The 21,545-nt window shown below is 44.4% G+C and overlaps 1 protein-coding gene across 1 annotated transcript in view; it reads right to left on the bottom strand.

Annotated features, from left to right (window-relative positions):
- The window catches only part of TRPC4AP (transient receptor potential cation channel subfamily C member 4 associated protein), a 37,698-nt gene extending 17,694 nt beyond the window's left edge, over positions 1–20,004 (bottom strand). The window contains exons 1-7 of the mRNA XM_071447038.1: positions 19,790–20,004; positions 8,832–8,960; positions 8,461–8,577; positions 5,881–5,938; positions 4,398–4,453; positions 2,132–2,260; positions 832–1,033 (exon numbers count right to left, since the gene is read on the bottom strand). Of these exons, the coding sequence (XP_071303139.1) occupies positions 832–1,033; positions 2,132–2,260; positions 4,398–4,453; positions 5,881–5,938; positions 8,461–8,577; positions 8,832–8,960; positions 19,790–19,930 (832 nt within the window). The 5' untranslated portion in view covers positions 19,931–20,004. The remainder of the gene's footprint in view (positions 1–831; positions 1,034–2,131; positions 2,261–4,397; positions 4,454–5,880; positions 5,939–8,460; positions 8,578–8,831; positions 8,961–19,789) is intronic.
- Between the last annotated feature and the right edge of the window lie 1,541 nt (positions 20,005–21,545).

Here is a 21,545-nt window from a genome sequence, read left to right as displayed (position 1 = left end):
AGTTGCATCTCTGAATGAATAAGCTCCCTGATAAAATTTTAAAAATAGAATATACTGTACAGCCTTTGAATCAGTCTCTGATTGTGCCCATAAAAAAAAGATTAGCTAAACATTTGCTTGGCATGGGCCTATGCAAATATCTGCTTCAGAAGCTCAGAAGCTTTTCAGCACAGCAAGAGCTGAAAACAGCACAATCTACATCTGATGGTACTTTACCTTTTTCAATTCCTACTCATCCTTCTAGGCAAGACAACTGCACCTGAGAAGTACTCAGCACAATAAGGAAAGCTGAACTGTGCCCAAAGTTAAGGCTGAGACCAGCCCCACAGATTTCCAAGGCTGGTTTGGTAACACTGGGCAACACAATTAATATTAAACACACTTCTCTTTTTGATAAAGACAAGACATCCTGTTCAGGACAATAGCAGATAAAATCAGAGAAGGAACTGCTCCAACAGCAACCACACTGCAGACAGCTTTAGCTCAAGAATTCATATTTTATGGAGGACACAGAATTATTGAGAGCTGCTGGAGGGAAGTCCATGGACGTGGCTAAGGCACAGAAAACAAATCCAATTATTTTAAGCCACTCAGAGAGTGCTGAAATGACAGCAATTAACCCACCTAATTAGCAACACCACATGAAACCAAATGCTACACAGGAAACATTATTTTCAGGAAACAATCTGAGGGGAGTGAATCAAGAAAAATGCTTTGTAAGACACAACACTTTCAGTATCTTTCAGAAACATAACACTGTGTGACACTGAGAAGAGGAAAACTTTATACATTGCTGAGATTATTCTGATTTGTTCACAACACAACAATTACCTTGATTAATTTCAGCTCGGGAAGGGCCCAAGTTTTTTTTCTGCTGGGCATTTTTGGCCAGAAGTGTGTGCTTGTCATCACTGCCCGTGTCCAGCTCCGAGATGGTGACAGCCAGGATCCTGCAGAAGTTGGCCAGCTGCTGCTGGTCAAAGCTGGACACCAGGCTGGCCAGGTTGGGAATATCATCCAGCTGGATCATTTCCTGGAGGAGGCAACAGCAGCTCAGTCACATGGGATGCTCAGCAAGTGAACACAGGCAGATCCTCCCTGGGGAGCTCTCTGGGTTATTCCAGCATAGCAAAGGAGAAGCAGCTGGGATTTACAACAGCTGGCAGGCTTAGCAATTCCAAAAGTACAGATATCCATATTTTAAATACTATTTTTATATTTACAAAAAAATCTGGGGGCCTTTTTTTAACTAAAAAACTCACAAAACCACAACCTGATTTAAAACATAAATTATGTTTAGGTATTAGAAGTTTCAATTTTGTTTTCCAATCCTGTCTTTTCTTCAAAACTCACAGATAAGAACTTCTAAATTATTTCTCAGTGTTTTTATCAGAAGTTCTTTTTAATAAAAAGATGTTGAAAACAGCTTTCAAAAAAAAAAATTGTTGAGATAGACTGAGCTTGTTTCCTATTTCAGGAAACACATCAACCTCAATCTTATTCTAAATAATAAAGTATTAGGTTACAGACTCCTGGCCTTCTCCACAAAATGCACACAGGCTCCTTCCAATCAAGGTTTTCCCAAGGTTACACCTCGAGTGTTTTACTTGCATCACACCAGGGCACTGAGCTGCAATGATGCTGGTAAATAAGTTCAATAACCAGGTTTGTGCAGGAGATTTAAGTGCCCTGTGTCCCCAGCCTACAACTCCTCAGAGAGGTGACAAACACCCAGGAACACACAGGAAAGCTCCCAGATATGAGGAAGACAAGTGAAGTATGTCAAATACAATAAGCAGGCAAGGATGAAAACTGAATTTATAGGAAGTTCATTTTCTTTGTCTGTAACATGGGCTATTCTTTAATGACTCAGAGCATGGGGACACAGCTGCCACCATTCTCTGAACTGGGTAAAAGCACTACAAGTATGACACCACAGGAGTAGCTTGGCTTCTTTATGAGAAGTGATTGAAGTTAATTACCACTGTGAACAGGCAGGTTTCAAATAAGCTACAAGAAGTGAGAATGGCAGCTTTGAGGACTATCCTCAGGAACTCTTCAAAGCAACAGCTCTCTTTGCTCCACTGGGCTGAAATGCCATAAAAATGATATGAAGAAAGCAGTAACTAACCTTTTTAACTCCCAGGATATCTTCAATGAGTGTTGCAGTTTGTAGGAATGTCTTTTTGTTTGTCATCAGTGTAAACAGGAACAACACAAAGTCATTTCTCTCTGCCAGCCGCCTTGTGACTCCTTCTGTCTGGAAATGAGCACACACAGGCCCAGTGAGAGCCCACCCTGAGCAGCCACACAGCACATCACAGCCAGGACAGCCCTACAGATGGTGTGGTGCTGAGCCAGCTGCTCCTGAAACCAGGGAATCTGTTTATGGGAACAAAAACCCATCTCCATTCCTGGTTTGGAGTCAATGTGGTGCAGCTTGAGAGGCTTCACCTCAAGGCAGCTGTTTCCTTGTCTGAATCCAAAGCCAACCCTGCCTGCCTGGGCACACACCACAGGGGCTGGGCTCTGCTTTGCATACAAACTGTGACCAGCTCCATGCCATGGTCTGCACACAGAGCAGCTCCTCAAGCCTCAGTGTGGGAACCCAGGACGTCCCTCTGGCAGTCCAGGATGGCCAGGAGCCTGCCAGGGGGCTCAGAGACCTTGGCACAGAGCCCAGAACACCTGTGGGTTTGATTATGACCCATGGAGTAAATGATCAACCTTATATGAAGATCAGCAAGCCACAACAGTTTAAGTAGAATAATAGTGAAGTTATCATGGGGTGGAAAAGTAGATTTTGGGGTTTTTGGTATGGGGGTTCAGGAGGCAAGATGGAGGAATCTGGGCATGTCCAGCCTTTCTCCTTCTTCTTCTTCTTGGCCTCCATCTTCTGCTGTGATGTTGGCACTTTTAGACTGGTTTAGGGTAGAAGCTCAGTGTCTAACACAGGTGATAGGGATTGGGAAGTAATTGTAAATATTGTACAGGTAGTTTTTAGTATAAAGACATAACACTGCCCTGGGGGCAGGCAGAGTGCCTGGAACTGTCCTGCTGGATGGACCTTGGCTGGGCAGGAGAAAGAATTTTATAGATAAGATACAATAAACAACCTTGAGACTGAGAAATGAAGAGCCCTGACTCCTTCTTCAAGTGCCAGGCTGGGAAAAGAGACTTTCCAATGCATCTTGGGGTCACTCTGACAAGCTAAAGATCCCAACACCTCAGCACTGCTGTCTGAGCAACCCAGATGGAGCACTGGCCTAAAAGAATGGGGTGATGAACCCCAAAGTCAGATTGAGGCATGGAAAACAAGTTTAAGGCTGCCTTTCATGCTCTGAGCTCTGCTGAGAGCACAGCCAGGCTTTCCTGGAACTCACAGCTGCATCCTCACTGCTTGCAAAGCTGTGCTTTACCCATGAGACACATTCCCAGTGCTCACAGAACCAGACTGGCAAAGACAATTCCCCAATATTTACAGATAAGCATAAAACCAGCTAATATTGCCCACAGACCATTTCTGTGATCTTGGACACTTCTCCTCCAATCCCTGCAGTAATACCAAAGTGAATTAAAACAGAGCAGCTAGTCTAGAAATTACAAACTTGTTTTTTAGCTTATCATGCTATTCTCAGTTTGCAAGAGTTGCATTACCTGCAGTTAAAAAAATAAATCATCCAAGCCAAGGAAAAAAGTGTTCCCTCTCTTCCCTGTCCCATGTGTACACAGACCCTTATCAGTGAGACATGATCCAGTAAGACTCAAACTCTGGAGATTAGACTGATGTTTTTGGAAGAGCTCCAAGCCACTAACTGGCTCTTTTTTCAAGTTTTGTTAAACAATGTTCCCTAGGCTCTGGCATAATGAGGTGTGTGATGAAGTAAACAATCCTGAGGATGTTTCCTGCGTGCATAATCTGAGGCCTTTGCTTTTAGCTTCAGGATTTTAATGACAAGGTATTTCCAGAGGCCTTTAACCCAGCACCTTCCTTTGCACTGATCTGCCATGACTGGACTGAACTGAGCTAAAATCCAGCACAGGGACTTGCAGGATCAAATTCAAAACCTTTTGCCAGCCCCAATTCTGAACAAGAGCAGCTGTGGCTGGGATTAACAGGCATCCAGTCTCAGCTTCAGATTTTAAACTGCAACATTAACAAAGGCTGGCACAGCTTTTCTATGGAAACACAGAGACAGAGAGATCCAAACAAGGGAACTCAAGCTTGACAATGCAGGTCAGAAAACAAATTATTTGAGCAACACATCAGATGCTGTATTTAAGTGAAGGAATTTTTATGCAAAGCTTCAGAGGAAGTTTAAATTACACTTAAAGGAGTCTGTTTGTTATCTTATCAAGTAGCACATGTAAAAAGAGACCAGAAGAGTTGTACTTACACATATACAGGTGTTGTACAGTATGCTTAAACAGTCCTTGATGAGGTCATCACTTACTGCAAAGGAGAGAGCAGACAGTCAGCAGCCATGCCCTGCCAAGGAACAGCCCTGCCATGGGAGGGACATGGAGAGCTATGGCATGGGTGACAACTCCAGGCTGCCAGCTCAGAGCACACAGCACATCACAGCCAGGACAGCCCTACAGGTGATGTGGTGCTGAGCCAGCTGCTCCTGAAACCAGGGAATCTGTTTATGGGAACAAAAACCCATCTCCAGTCCTGGTTTGGAGTCAATGTGGTGCAGCTTGAGAGGCTTCACCTCAAGGCAGCTGTTTCCTTGTCTGAATCCAAAGCCAACCCTGCCTGCCTGGGCACACACCACAGGGGCTGGGCTCTGCTTTGCATACAAACTGTGACCAGCTCCATGCCATGGTCTGCACACACAGCAGCTCCTAAAGCCTCAGTGTGGGAACCCATACAGGTGTTGTACAGTATGCTTAAACAGTCCTTGATGAGGTCATCACTTACTGCAAAGGAGAGAGCAGACAGTCAGCAGCCATCCCCTGCCAAGGAACAGCCCTGCCATGGGAGGGACATGGAGAGCTATGGCATGGGTGACAACTCCAGGCTGCCAGCTCAGAGCACACATGCAAATGCCTTATGGCATAGAAGCCACAAGAAACACTCTACACCCGACCTGTCCACATGTTAAATTATTTTTGTATGGGGAAAAAAATGTCAGTTCATGCAGTTTTCTCCACTGGAAACTCATGCTTGTTTTCTCAGCACCTGGACTTCATAGAAAAACTTCCAATCTGCTTTGCCACAGCATTTTAATATTTAAAATATGTTTTCAGTACAGACCTTCAATTGCCTAAAGCTCCAGTTCAAGTCACTTCACCTTTGAAGTTCCCTGGCTAGCAGGCACAGGGTGCACCATGACATTCCCTTCCCTCAGCAGGGCAGCAGAATCCCAAAGAGGGGAAATGAAAACACTGCAGCCAAGCTGCTCCAGGAGGAAAGCTGAGCTGAAGTCACTGCACCCCCTGTCCTTGCAGCAATGTGGAAATGAGCAGTCATGTAACAAAAAGCATGCTGCTTTCCTGAGCTACTCATCTTACAATCTCTGCAGCTCCCATTACATAACCAATGTTTTGTGGCTTATTATTAATAATTTTTCACTGGAGCTGTAGCCACAGGAACAAGAAGAGTTTCCAGTGATTGCAGGTTTAGTGCTTTGAGTCAAGTGTGTTGTGCTGAGTGCGTGAAGCTCCAGAACTGTGCCAGAAACAGGTGACTCTCCCAAATGCCAGCACGAATGAGATCCAGGGAGAACAAAGAAACAGTGATTCACTCCTAAATGAATCAACAGGAAATTGCTGGGATGGAAAGAGAATAACAGAAAAACAGAACAATTTCTGTCTGAAGCAGAACCATCAAGCAAAACTGGGGAAAAGAAAGAGATAAAGCACCTATTTACTTACTTTTCTGCTTCTTTTTCTGTGTAATAAGAGTTGGTCTCATGAGAATTTCTACTAAAAGCTGTAAAAATAAGACAAGGAATTAAGGGAATGATCACTGAGATACAAATAACCAATTAATTTGCCAATGACAAAGCCAAACCTGTTTCTGCTTAAGTCATAGAGATGAATAATGAAGGCTCTACAATCAAACCCCCACTGGTGTCAAAATCATATTGACAAATTATAGCTGCATTTACCCTGAAGAAACAGTAAGAGCTGTACAAAATAATCTCCCACTGGCAAGTTTTAAAGAATTTGAGCTTGCAAGGAATGTAATTTCACATGCCTCCAGATAACATCAAGGATGGTGAGCACACATCTCTTAAAATAAGGAACCTTTAGCAATAATCTGCAAAGAGATGCAAATTCTGCAAAGGCTTTTCCTAAATCTTGCTGGGCTTCAAAAACGTTTCAGGTCCAGACAGAATTTAGCAGCTCCAGATTTTATCTCAGCACCAAAAAGCCACTGCTTGTGTACAGGATCCTGTATGTATATTTACATATATATTTCTATTTAAGGAATGTAACAATTAGCTTTCCAAGACCAGGACTGTGGTTCTGACTGATGTAGAACTGATCTTTAGTTGTTCCAGTGTGTACCACTGGTTTAGCTTGAAACATTTGAAAAAACAGCGCTTTATTTAAAAATGAAAGTTGGCAAACAAGGAACTGATGACTTCTGCAAGAACTACTGCAAATGCTGCTGGTTTTAAAATTCAGTTTAAAATTGTTGACAGCAATGCAGGCATCACACAGTCAGTGCCAACTCACAAGATATTTAGGAGTTTACAACTTGATCTATTTGTCCCATCTTCTTTTAATGAGCTATTGATCCAGACACAGAGGAAACCACCTTGACATCACTGGAGGCTACATTAAAAGCACTGACAAATAAATAAATAAATAAATAAATAGGCAGCTTTTAAGAGGAAGATGCATTTTTAGCAATATTTGTAGTAGTAGCTGTAGCATTAATAGGGTAGAGAAAAATGACTGCAGTAATACAGATCTCATATTAATGGCTTGTGTTTTAGAAGGAGAATGCACATCTCAAAGTTTGAGGTTTATGCTTTAATTCTTGGGGTTTCTGCCTCTCACCAGAGGCAGAAGGAGCAGAAAGGGAATGATGAGATTGTGTTTCTTGGGATGGGGTTACATTCAGGTATAAAATCTATGAGGTTTGGGTATTTACATTCTCAGCTCTTTATTTTACATGAATTCATATAAAGGGAGGAGCCACTGAGCTGGTTTTGTTCTTCCTCAATGTAAAGGCTGTCAGAACCCAACAATATTTTAACTCTCACACATTGTAGCCTAGGGAGTACACTGCAAACTGAGTGTCCTTCAGAGTTACTCATGTTCCACAGCTCAAAATATTGCAACATAAATCAGCTCATGGCACACACAGGAGATCAAACTTCTTCCCTTTCAAATCCTAGAGCAGGATTTTAAAAAATACACAGCATTGGCTTCCATCACTGCCTTTAGTCACATGAAACCCACCTCTATTCAAATCTCTGACCATACCACCAGGTCATTACAGGGGATCTGCTATTAACCATCTCCAACCCAAGGGAGATGCCAAGCAAGCCCCAACCAACCAAACCAAAAACTTGTCCCCAAAACACACAGATTCTGTGCACTGTGTTAAAATCATTTATACAAAAGTACCACTATTTCCCTTTAAAAACAAGGCAAATTTAAATATTTTCATAGTGTTCTCATTTGCTTGGGTAGCTGAAGGCTTTTGCCCTCAAAATATAAACGGCAGCTTTAAGTAAAGGAAGCTTTTACTTGTGTAAAAAATAAAACAACAAAAATGTTATTTCTGTTACAAAGACAAAATAACAAAAAATAAATGTGACAAAAAGTAAATGGCAAAATCTGTTTAGTTAAACTAATTAAAAAGAGAGTATCAATCAGTTTACTGGAAAATACAAACAACACATTTCTAATGAAAGCCAAGCCAGAGTCAGGCACCATAAAACAGAGCAAATGGGTATTTGTGCAATGTAGAATTAAAGCAAATAAACAAAATGATAAATTGCCAGAATGTTCACAGAAACCTTCCAGTTCTGCTTAAAAACTCTGCCAGAGATGAAGCAATAAACACAGACAACCTGGGTAAGACAGAGCCCTGGTGTGCTTTAACTGCCACAGATCCCCCAGTGTTAAGTGAAAATCTCACTGCCCCAATGCCAATTGTGTTATTTTATCTCACAACCAGGAATCATTTGAAACTGTCTTCATTTAGAACTAAAGGTCTAATCTTTTTTAAGGTAAAAAAAAGACTGACTAATGAAACAGCCAGGTATTCTGTATCATATAAGAACAAAACACCTCACTTTGGATGTAACACCTTGAAAAATACACCCTTTTCCAATTTTGATTAACAGAAAGTGGCACAATTCTAATGCTTGACATTAAAGTGGTAAAGTCATTCTGTAGCTTGCATTCAGAAGCTTCAAAGACCTCCCTGAAGAGATTTTTCAGTGGGATGATTATCATGCAGATCTTTTGATACTGAAAAACCACACTTACATCGACTCCTCCAAACAAATCAAATGTGTATGTGTTTGGGAAACTGGATTCTTGAGCAGCTTTTCTGTCTTCTGTGACATAAACCATGGCTTCCATCGAGAGAAGTGGAGAAATTTCCTGCAGGTAGGAGAAAAATAAAGAGATGGTTCAAAAAGAAAACTGTTCATCACTAGAAACACAATTATCTTCCACTATCTGTGTAATCCCACTGACTAATCATCACCTGCACCCCCAGCTCTTACTTACCAGCCAATTCTTGACAGATACCATCATGCAGACAGCTTAAGAAATTAATACAGTATGATCACAGTAGACTTTAAAGAAAGCCACAACAAAATTCTCTGAATTAGGAAGAAGGGTGCAGGCAGTACCTTTAGGATGCTTTGGCACTGGGAGAAGTCACTGTTTGGGTGGCTGTGCTCATACAGCTTCTGCAACAGCAAGGGGATCCCATTCCATTTTGCCTGTTTATCTCTCTCCTTCAACAAGGCCTCTGTGATCTGCAAAGAAAAAAAGAGAATGATTCCCATGTGGCCAGTGCTTCATCACTAGGAAAATAACCTTATCACCTTCCTGGAAAAAGAGCTCACAACATCCAGTGTCACCCTGATTTTTCAAGATTTTCTAAGCCTTCTGATGTTTACATTCTTGTAGCAAAGTTTCTCACACACTTTCTGTAAATAACTCATTGTTTTGCATTCTTTTCTGGAGGAGGAGAAATTTGATGGACTGTTGGTTTGTCCAGTGACATTGGGGAGGTGGCACTGTCACCCTCCAATCCACTGTCACTTTTGGAAATCTAGAAATGTTGGAGTCAGAAAATAAATTTCCCTTCTTCCCACCTTGAGAGCAGCAGTGTGTGTCATGTTGTCTTGTGACAACCCAGTACCTCTTTCCATGCAGCAATTTATGCAGGACAGGTAGCTGCAGAATTTTACAGATGAAAAGTATCTTAAGCAGCACAGAGCTTAAAGCAGATGTCATTTAGAGTGCATCATCTCATTCTGTATTTTTATATTGATTGTGTATTTTAAAATGGCAACACATTAGTCTCTAAACAATTCCATTAGCAGAGCTCAATTGACAGGTCAGTGAAGGAGGAAATGGGTGCCCTGACACTATCTCAAATTACACTGGTCTGAGGTGTAGAATGCTGAGGATGGCAAGGCTTCATTACTTCATGCATTCAGCTAGAAAGGAGAATTTCCTCAGCCAAGTCCCTGAAGTCATTGGTCACAGCAATGACCTAAACCACAAAGGTTTACAAGCAGGAACATATCAAAGAGAGAAAATTCCCTCTGTAGTCTTGGGCTGGTTGTAAAAGGAGATCACCAACTAAATCAGCAAAACAACAATGCTGGCATTATCCTGAGAAACAGGCTGCAACCACAAAAAAGAACACTTGGCATTTGCTACTACAGCTGTCCAAACTTTTTTCAATGCTCCTCCTTTTTCCCTAAAGTAAAAAAAAAAGAAAAAAAAATCTTAATATTCATCACTGTGTTTAACACCTAAAAAAAAAAGTAGCAGCACAAGACTAAAATATTCTGCTTAAAATCCACAAAAGATGCTTTGAAGTCTGAATATTTCCAGGTTAATGCCAGATGTGTCAAGGAGGAGCTTAGGACATTCAATTAAAAACCACCATCCAGACAATGCTGCCCAAACTTGAACTCCTTTCCTCTCTGATACTTCAGAGGTGCCTACACCAACCCCAATACAGGGACTTATCCTTGTACACAGGAGAAAATAAAGCAGAAAACAATTCCAGCAGGATTTTTGCCTGGGTTTACAAATGTTTTATGTGCCCTCCTAATAAAAACGACAAAATAAAGAAAACCCCAATCCTCTGGTCAGTACCTCAAGGCAAACCTTAGAAAACACAATGTCCTGAGCTGGGAGGGACCCCCAGGATCACCCATGGCAGCCCCAGCCCTGCCCAGACCCCCCAACAGCCCCAGCCTGGGCATCCCTGGCAGCTCCTGCAGCTCTGGCAGCCTCGGGGCCGTGCCCATTCCCAGCACCCTCTGGGAAGAGCCTTTCCCTGGTCTCCAGCCTGAGCCTCCCTGACACATCTGTGGGTTGGCTCCTACTCCCAGGCTAAACCTCTAAGCTGCTCTCATTCTGCACCTTTCTGGGGTTAAGTGACATTTCCCTCCCAGCTTCTTAAATCCCACTTATTCTTGCAGCCAAGACATGGTTCTCAGACACAGCTCAGTGCACAATTCCAAAGGGCCATTCAAATCCTGATTAGACAATTATATGCAAATATACTCCAACTCCTGGCAGAATTTAACCCTTTGCTCTCTTGTTACAAAGGAAGACCAGAAAACTGATTCAAGCTGAGAACTCAGCCTGGCAATGTAGCTAATGTGGGTCCTCATTCTCTTTGTAAGATTCCCAAGCACTCAGGACTCTTTTCCTGATGAAATGCCTCAATTTTTAGGTAAATAAGAACTTCAAATAAATAAGAACTTCAAGGGTCTTGAAGTACCAAGTTTTCTAGCTACAAACAGTGATTGAAGCAGCATGAGCATGCCTGGGACATAAAATTCTCTCCAGTTTTTAACTTTTCCCTGCTTTCTGAATCAGAGGAATCAACCAGCACTGCTGGAGAATGACACACTTTCCTTCTGAGCAGGAGAAATAGCAGAGGATCAAACCAGAAAGCCAAAATCACTTCTCATCATCTGGGCTCTGGGTCAGCTACTTGGAAGTCACAGATTCCATTTCCCCTTGAGAAACCAAGCACAGAATGAGCCAAAGGAGCTGTGCCACTGCCCCATCCCAGGTGTGGGGGGAGGACAAACCCACAGGCAGTGGGAGGAACAGGATTCATTGCTGGGCAAAATGCACAGAACACACAGCAAAATGCCAGGGAAAGAGTCCAACTCTCCAGCTCCAGCTGATGTGGAAGATACCAGAGGCAGGGATGACATGCACAGGCTGCCATCACAGGTTCCAGCAGCACAGAGCAGAATTCAGCACTTAAATGCCCTCAGGAAAGGCCAAAAGCCTTTAATTAACATTAAAACCTTGTGCTGGGTTTAACACCACACTCTTAATCACATGGATGCTTCTTGGTTTGGGGCAGGATCCATCTGAGCCATCTCCACTCCCATTTCTGTACTAGCAGGGCTTCCTCTCCCTGCCCCAGGCTCTGAGAGGCAGCCACAGGAAACTTTCAGAACTGAAATTCTCTAAGAGTGAAGCAAATGTTTCCTTGCTCTCATCATCTTTTATCTGCTTTCAAAAGAAAAAAACAATTAAAAAAAGGTTTTCTTTCTCTTGATTTAACACATCTTTGGTTTCACTGCAAGCTCTGGCTTGTGGTCCCTGCTCTGTATTTGAGGCTACCCTGGCTCTGGATATTTCCATTGTGGCCGGGTGGTATTTGCCAATGCAAAGATTTTTGGATTCTGGGAAGGGATTAAAATTCAATCAGACTTTGTGGAGCTGTCTTTCTTCACAGCCATTTTGGTTAAAAACTGCATCTCCTGTTTTCCATAACAGCAGCTAGTCAGTGCTTTTCATTTATAAGCAAAAATGGTTTTCTTTTTGGGGAAATTTTATTGAATTAGTCACGAAAATCAGCACTGGGTCTTTTGGGGCTCCTTTCCTCTGTGGAATTTTTTGGTCTCATTCAAGCACAAAATGCAATCCAACACTGACCTCCTTCATTCACTCAAAAGCTCTGGATAAAATACCTGAAATCTTTAACAAAACTTGAGAAGTTAGGTATCATCTAGCAAGAAGCAGAGGCTGTAGCAGCCCAGCTGGAAGAGGTATCCATGAAAAGCCAGGATCTCCCCAAGTGCTGGCAGCTGGGTTTGGAATTGTCATGCCTTACTGGTGCTAGGACACCACAGAGTAAGGATCACTTCTGAGAAAACAAGAGCAGCAGCACAAACTTCTGTAAGAGCCAGGTACAGCAAACCAAAGTGGTACAAACACCAGGACTGCACAGAGTCACTTCCCAGACTGCTGCAACACACCCCAGTTGTGGCTCACAAACACAGAAACCCAAGGCCAGCACACTGGGGCTCTCCAGAGTGGTTCTGCTGCAGGCTGATCCCTGAAAACACAGTGGCACACACCCCAGCTCCTGCAGAGCTCCCAGCTATGTCCCAGCCCAAAGCTGTCTGTACAATCCTGGTTTTCCACCTGTGCTGTCCTGAACGCTGCTCCCCAGCCTGGGGATCCCCACCTCAGCAGGACCATCCATGTCCCCCTGCTCCAGCCGTGCCATGAAGGCCTTTGCTGGAAGGGCACTCACAGACCTTGGAGAGGATTTAAATTCAGAGATTAAAAATGTGTCACCAGCCCACCCATGCCTGCAAGGGAGAAGAGACTGAGTGGTTTTCTCTTTAAAGACTCCTAAGGAACTGGAGCTCAGGATTTCCCAGGAGATTACTCAAAGACTGATAACTACCATGGGAACACTTTCCAACTACACAGTTTAAGTAACTTCTGTGCATCATTTTCCTTGACAGTATCCAAAGGGCTGAAGAAAGACACTGCACACAACTGTAAGTATTTAGTTTAAATTTCTTTCTAATCCTACTGTCTTTTAAATCTTTTCAAAAATGAAAGAATAAGAAACACACAATGTCCCATCTTGGAAGGACACAAGGACTGGCAAGCCCAGCCCCAGCCCAGACACCCCAACAGCCCCACCCTGGGCATCCCTGGCAGCCTCAGGGCCCTGCCCATTCCCTGGGGAGCCTGGGCACCCTCTGGGGGAGGAACCTTTTCCTAATATCCAGCCTAAACCTCCCCTGATGGCATTGATTTGCATGATAGTCAATAATTATGAATTATACCTGCATCTTCATGAAGTTATACATTAATATTTGCCTACATCCACCCCTTGATCAGTCTAGTTTCCCTTTTACTTGTCCCCTCCTCTGTGCTCATCCTCCAGGCACAGGAACAGCTCTTCCCCCCTGCTCTGTGTCCATGCCCTGGCTCAGCATTGCCAAAACATTTCTTACTGCCCTGAGATCTCTTGGAGATAAAGTTGCTCCAAATCCTTCCCCTTCCAGAGGGGATTTTCCTGCCCACCTCTGTTGCCACACTGTGACAATTTTCCTTGCCCTACAAAGCAAACCTCTGATTTTCCTAAGCTTGCCTCCACCCCTGTGCTGAGCTGTGGTCAGTGACACTGCTCTGTGTCTTCCCAAAACTGCTGACCACCAGCAGTGGTGACAGCAGCAGAAATACCAGGAGCTAATCCTCCCTTTGCTCTCCAGGGCAGGGCAAACACTCTCCTGATAAAATTGTGTCTCTATTTCACATATTACCCTTCAAACACACTACACTGTCTTGCTGAGTGCTCGCTACAGGAGGGTGTTTGCTGTCATCTTTCAGAAAGCAAAAGCAGTGATTCAGGTGTCCAGGCATCCTTCACAGCACTGAAGGGTTCCTGCTGTGACAGACTGCACAGCTATGACACATCACTTACAAGGTTTTGTTAATTTAATTTCTCATTGCAACCATACATGAACACTGGAAGTACTTTTAAAAAAAGCAGAATTTCCATTCCTGGGATTTTCCATGACTTCTGAAGTACCTATTCAAATGTCTTGAAAGTTTAAAAGGAAACAGGCACAAGATTATGGATCTCGACAAAGAGATGCAAGTACATAGTCTCTATGTATTCTTAATAAAATTGAAGCCTTTGCATATCCTTTCCTTCAAGCCATTAAAGCTGTACCTTTAAAAAATACAGAAAACTAAAATTTGTGCAATTAAATGTTTAATTTTCCTCTGAACAGTAATAACTTAGGAAGTCATCTCTGACAGACTGCCAGGAGAATGATTATTCAGGATTTTGGGGAGTGCCCCACCATTCCAGCTCTGCATTGCATTTTCCTTTCCAGTTGCTAACAGCCATCCATCAGCCTGGCTGAGCTGTCTCTTTCCTCACACAACTTTTCCCACAAAAGCCTGTAACCAAGGCAAATGACCCTGCAAGTTTTGGTTTGAACACAACAGCTTTACAGGAACACAGCTGCTGGCCCATGCAGCAATTCTGGAAAGGATTCCAAGGGAGAAGCTGAGCACTGCAGACACACTGTGGTCAGTCACAACTGAGCTCTGATCAAACCCAGGGCAGAGCCCCACAAATGTTGTTCCTGAAAGGAAACTCTGCTGGGGCAAGTCCATGTAAGTAAGAGCACTTATGTCCAGCCTCTCTCAGCTCCTTGATTCTTCAAGTGCAGATCAGGATTCCCTTAGCTGGATTCCATCCATCCTCCAGTTGCTCCATCCTCCCCAGCCCTGCATGGGCCCCCCATCCCTTTCCTGCCAACCCAAAAGCCAGGCATGAACCCAGGGACACATTGTCCTAGGATAAAACATGCCAGAGCTTCCAGCCAGACCTAACCATTCCCACAGCTCTGAGACTACAGCTCTGCTCACCAGAACTGCAAGAAGACAAGGAACAGGTCTCCTGAATCTCCAATCCCCACAGGACAATTCCAACACAGACCTTTAATACCAGCAGCTCACCAAATCCACTACAGGATCTACCAGATCTACCAGAACAGAGCTACTAATATCTGCTTTGCTGACCTTCCTCTCAGAGAAAAAGAAATCAACTAATAGCTATAATTATATTAAAATGATATTAATTTCTCAGTTATTGCTTTTCCTTGGAACTTCCTAAGATTCTTCTTTATTTCATTTTGAAAGGAAACAAACTGTAGGGCTATCTTAAGAAAAAGCAGAGGGATAGGGAGCATCACATCTACATTTTTCTTCTCACTCATCTTCAGCCACACAAAAAAAATCAGACACCAACACAGCTTAAATCCAACACAGCCACTTTTTGAGCATTTCTAGTGCATGCCAGAGCTCTGGTCGTGTTACATAACAAAAGCACGTCCAGGCTTTCCAACACTCCCTCACTGTCCTCCCCTGAAGAGGCCTAAGCCTGCTAACACCCACACAATTAGAGCTACTCAAGTGGATTATTTTCACGTGAATGTTGTTTTGTTGGTGCTCTTGTAAGGAGGGAACAAAAAACTGACTCAGAACCAAAATCTTTTCTCAGGGTTAGGAAGCTACTCCTGCTGATAACCTGCAATGGCAGGAGGTGAAATCTGGATGTCTGAGGACGAAAATGTTTTCTTTCCACAGAGCTTTTTTTTTTACATTGGATAGGGATTATCCTGCTAAAGGAAGTGTCTGCTCCTAGGGATAGCAAAGCATGAAATACAGCTGGAAAAATGGATTCCTTTTTTCCATTCTGATTGTTTCAGCTAAGCCCTGGCAATCCTATGAGGGTGAGAGCAGTGCTGACACCCAGCTCTTGGGACTGCAGCAGGAGCACCTTAGTTTGCCACCAAATCCCTGGTTAGTCCATTTTTCCACTGCTCTGTGCACAGGGATTCCCAGAGCTGCACCTAAATACCTTCTGGTTTCATGCCATATCCATGTTGGTCACAGCTGCCTTGCAGCAGATGAAGTCTGCACCTTCCTGCTAAGCAGATTTGAGCTGGATCAGCTGAGCCAGAGTGTTCTTGGCTTTCAAGGAACAGCAGCACAAACTTGTCCCAGAGGATGTGATCCATGGCACAGCTGTGCCCCACACACCAGGCCCCTCACAACCAATATTCCTCCTTGTTAGAAAAGGGTCACTTCTGGAGAGCTCTTCTGCCCCTGGTTCACCAGCACCTGCAAAGCCCCTTGCACTGGCTGTGTGCTCAGGGCAGGGCAAATCCTGATCCAAGGTTATGCAATCTGATAGCAACACTGAGGCCTGTGTGCAGGGCAGCAGCTGATGCCAGCAATATGGATAAAATGGATACAGGAACAAATCATGGCAGTATCTACTGAAATCTGCTTTAGCTAATCAACTTCTTATCACAGAATCATTTAGATTGGAAAAGACCTCCAAGACCAGGAGTCTAACCTGTGATTTATCCCCACCCTGTCACCCAGCCCAGAGCACTGAGTGCCATGTCCTGTTGTTTCTTGGGATCTCCAGGCATGGGGACTCCACCATCTCCCAATGCCTGAACCATCCTTTCAGAGGAAGAAACTCCTCCTGCTGTCCAACCTGCCTGATCCATCCTTTCCATGGGGAAATTCCTCCTGCTGTCCAAGCTGACCCTCCCCTTGCCCAGCCTGAGGCCGTTCCCTCTCCTCTTGTCCCTCTGGAGCACAGCCCAGCCCTCACCTGGCTGTCCCCTCCTGGCAGGAGCTGTGCAGAGCCAGAAGCTCCCTCTGAGCCTCCTTTTCTCCAGGCTGAGCCCCTTTCCCAACTCCCTCAGCCACTCCTCATATGATTCTCCAGCTCTGTTGCCCTTCTCTGAATAATTTATTATTAATAATAAAGCAAGACACCAACTGGCAAGGAAGCCAAGGGCTCTGGGTAGGTGAGCACAGCAGGAACACGCAGGGATCCAGAACTCAGAGCCTCAGCTGACCACAAAAATGCCAGATATTCAGGGGGCTGTTGCTGTCAGAAATGCTTCTATGTCCCTGTAAGATCAGAGTGATGAACTTTTACATGCAGGCCTCAAAACAGTGATCCTTCCCAGCTCACAGCTAAGCCCCTACTTTCCTCATACAAAAATGGATCTTGAGATCACCTAAGAATAGCACACAAAGCTTTGTTCAGGGCTAAATGCCACTGCTGCCCATGGCAGGCACCCCAGTCTCCCTGAATTAACATCTTGAGAAGGGTTTCCCCTCCCTACAGGACACCAGCAGTGCAGTCCAGGCAGCACATGACCCAAAAATTCCTTCCAAAACACAGCTAGGAAGTGCTTCAAGGACACTCTGATGACTTGCTCTACACCCCAATACAGCAACCTGACCTGCTCTCAGGCTCTGCAGGAACCAATCAGTTGAGAAATGTAAGCAAGAGCTCCCACGCTGCCACTGAGGAGTCAACTGCAGGAAAACTGGGAATGTTTCGATAAAAAATAGAATTAAAAAAAAAAAAGAAAGCAGCCAAAACTGCCTTGTGCTTCTCTAAAAGTTACATCAAAGTGTTTTATATTTAGGTTGTCTACAAACAAAAAACTGATTTGAGGTAAAAGAGACACAGAATTCATAAAGTTCAAAATCATTCAGGGAGTTATTTCCCCTGCCTGAGCTTAAGTGAATCACAGAATGGTTTGGGTTGGGAGGAACCTTAAAACTCATCCAGTCCCACACCCCTGCCATGGCAGGGACACCTCCCACTGTCCCAGGCTGCTCCATCCAGCCTGGCCTGGGACATTCCCAGGGATCCAGGGCCAGCCCCAGCTGCTCTGTGCACCTGTGCCAGGGCCTGCCCACCCTCACAAGGAAGAATTTCTTCCCAATATCCCATCCAACCCTGCCCTCTGTCAATTTGAAATCATTACCCCTTGTCCTGTCACTCCATGCTCTTACACAAAATCATTTAAATGATTTAAAATACCCTGCCATTGCATTTATGAAGCTCTATGTGTCCAAGCTTTAACTCTCAGGGCACCACAAGGATGCCAAAATTTTTCAAGCAAAACCAACCCAAACCCCAGAAACAAAAACCCCACCTCAATTTTGGGCATTATAAGGAGGATGCAACCAGCAGAGGTTTTCTTGATTGCTATAAAAGCTTAAAAGCCCAAAATGAAAACAGTAGCACTGCATTTTTTTGAGCAAACCAAAGCCCAGAGGTGGAAGCACCATCCTAGAGACACCAGAGGTGCATAAGGTTGGTGCAGGTATCCCTGACTAAAATTGCAGTGGCTGAGGAGGTGCATGAAAGGGAGAGAGCAGAGGTGGACAGGTAAGGCAGTGAGACAAAGTTTGTCCACGTGCTGTAGGAAATCCACTCCTAAATCAATCCCAAGAGTCAATACAGGTTTATATTGATGCAAATGACTGGCTCTTCTTAAGGATTAACCAAACTAATAGCTGTAATAATAGCTGTAACTAATAGCTGTAGCTGAGGAAGCAGCAAAATAAAGACAAAATAGCTGTAAAAAAAAAAAATCTGCTCTTTTAGCTCTCTGCTACAGAAGGAGGCATGGGCATTCATAATGAATATGATGCCTTAGGATTGGAGCTTTTCTATTTTCCATCTATTTGTAACCCTGCAGTTCTGTAGTGTACAACTCTAAACCCCACACTCAGTGGGAGCTGCTGCTTTCCCAGTTTGGGCAGACACAACAATTCCTCTCCAGGCCTGGCAGTCAAGGACACCTCACTGCCTCAGGGCCAGAGATGGAAACAAAAGTGAATTGGGGGAGCAAACTTGGGGTAAATGATTTCATTACCTGAAGCTGTAATTGCAAGATTAACCCCCAATATGCAAATGGACCCAATTTATAAAAGTGTGAAAACCCATGACCTGTGGTCCATTTTATGGGTGGACCTGGGGGGCTTTGTCTGCCCTGGATGTACCTGAAGGCCCTTCAATAAATGTAACTGCTTTTTATTCCCTAATTTTGTCTGGCCTCTGTTTTTAGGTAGCCCTGAAAAGGCATCAAACAAATCTTCTCTTAATATTTGCTCAGAATCCTTGTTTATCAAGAAAAATGCTGTTGTCTGCACAAGTAAATCAGAGAAATGCCATTTTTTATTCCATCTGACCTCTCTTAACATACTTCAGCTCAATAAATCAGCACCTGAATGCAAGTTCTGTATCTCACGTTTCATTTTCCAAGTCCTTGCACCATTTTGCATTTAACCTGCAAGAAAAATGCCAATTATTCTCCATTAAAAAAAAAAAAATAGTCCACTATTCTTGAGCAGTTTTTCCTAAAAAAAGTATCAGCACACGACAGGCACAGGCCCGGGGTAAGGAACTGATTTCATTCCTTGGTATTTCCCAGCATCATCAACAGGGAAATATGACAAATAAAAAACAGACCTGGAGCAGTTTCTCATAAAACCACCTGCGTTACAGAGCTAAAATGTCTCCTAAGCCCTAATACCACGAGGCTGCCTTTGTGCAGGAAATACGTTTAAATTTCGATGCTGCATTGTTACAGTCCCAGGCACAGCTTCCTTTCTTTGCAGGGAAGGCCACACCGACCGAAGAGGCGGAGAACGCCTGGGCAAACGCCCGTGCTGCTCCTCGGGGCTCCCCGAGCTGGCCGAGACCGGCGAGGCGGCGCACGGAGCCCGAAGGCACCGGGGCACAACCCGGGGAGCTCCGGAGCGCCGAGCGCGGCCTGGGAGCGGCCGTTTTACCCGAGCAGGCCCCGCCAGGCCAGCCGGGCTCTCTCCGGCCGCGCAGGAGGCGCTGCACGCCCGGCCCCAAACCCCACAGCCCCCCCAGGCCCCGCGGCCTCCCCGCTTCGCCCGCCCGGCCCAGCTGCCACGGGCGGCCCGCACTCGTTACCTGCGCCCCGCGGGTCAGCCCGCGGCCGCTGAGCTGCCCGTGCCGCAGCTGGGCCAAGATGTTGGTGGTGGCGGCGCGGGTCCCGCCGCTGCCGGTGCAGCCGGAGCCGGGCCCCGTGCCGGCCCCCGCCACGGCCGCCATGGCCTCCGCGCTGGGGACACAAACAGCGAGCCCTCCCCTCGGCCCGCTCAGCCGAGTGCGCAGCCGCGGGACGCGCCAACATGGCGGCCGGAAGGGGCGCCCGCCGTGTGGGAGGGAGCGAGGGGAGCCGCGGCCTGTCCGCGCTGCCGCTTCCCCGTGTAATGTGCGGTGTGAGATCATTCGTGCTTATAGGAAATAGATGTGAAATAAGGTTGTAAATAAAATTGCGTGCGTAACAAAAAATCGAAAAGCCTAAGACCACTGACGTTCAGGAGACAGATTGGCACATCGAAATTGCGAAACTCCAGATGGCAGCAAGGAAAGAAAGCTTAATTAGCAAACGAAAGGATGTGCGGAGATGGGCCTTTCCCGGGCTATCCAGGGAACACCCAACAGCGATGAACACTTGATAAGTGTGAAAAATGCGTATTTTATGATTGGCTTTTCGCAAATATTCAAATGAATATTATATGTGTTGTGTTAGAAAGTAACGCTGTATTAATTCTTTTAAGTAGTGTGTTAAATATAGTTGTAGGTTATAAGAATCGTTAAAATAGAAACTATGCTATGTAGGATACTTCTTTTCCAAAGAAAGGACTTGCAGCGAAATAGCAGCCACAGGACACCTCAGTCTTTCAGAGAAAGAGAATTTATTGCTCCATTATCAGAACAAATGAACTTCTTCCCACCTCGAACGCGCTGTTAGGATTCAGAGGAAGAAGTTGACGATGACCAGACAGAATTCTGTGTTTGAATAGAATTTATGCATAATGATGAAGTGTATGAATATGCAACAGGCTGTTGTTTTTAAGGGTTAATCTTTTGTTAACCCGTGTCCTTTTTCGGGCTCGTGCTGCCCAGAAAAGGTACCCAGAGGTCCGTAACTCTTTGTCTCTATTGTCTCATATTGTCCTAAATCAAAGTGTCCAAATTATTATTACTCTAATTGTATTACTATTTTTATAAGCATTTTATTACTATCAAACTTTTAAAATTTTAAAAACAAATGATTGGCGTTTTTTACAATAAGTATCTTCAATCAAGATAACCAGAGTCCTCAGGAACATACATCTGAACACTGGATTCCCCTAACTGGACATCAACACTCCCAGAAACAGCATTGTCACAGAGAAAAGAGACTTCATGCATATGCAGAGTAACAAAAGAATAGGGAACCTCTGCTTCAGGCAGAAAAAACTGTATAAAACAGCCCCACAGGAGAGGCATTTGTGGACAGAGGGGTCCAAGGTTCACCCAGCACTGATCCAGACTTGATGCTGTCTCTTAGACTGTGGCTATCGAGGACCATATTTTCAATCACGAAATAAAATCGATTTTTTATTATTTTTTAAAATTATTTATTATTATTTTTATAAATTATTAAATTGGCTTTATCGATTTTTACCTATAACACCCGTGGCTCTGCCTCCAGCTCCATTTCCATCCTGATGCCTTTATTTCTCTCAGCGAGGCCCAGCCACACCCTTTTCTGTTTAAGGAAAAGCTCACCGAGGACACCAATCAGTTTGTTTTGGTTAAAATAAAGGCTTTGTGAGATGGAACAGCACTGGAACAAGGAAGGCTGTTCTGTGTTGTTCTGAGTCACCCAGCCCAC

The sequence above is a fragment of the Agelaius tricolor genome, unplaced genomic scaffold (genome assembly GCF_023055355.1).
Source record: "Agelaius tricolor isolate 1412-34295 unplaced genomic scaffold, bAgeTri1.0.p SCAF_23, whole genome shotgun sequence".
Taxonomy (NCBI): domain Eukaryota; kingdom Metazoa; phylum Chordata; class Aves; order Passeriformes; family Icteridae; genus Agelaius; species Agelaius tricolor.
Note: the sequence above shows the minus strand (reverse complement) of the source record. Positions and strands in the feature narration are given on the sequence as shown.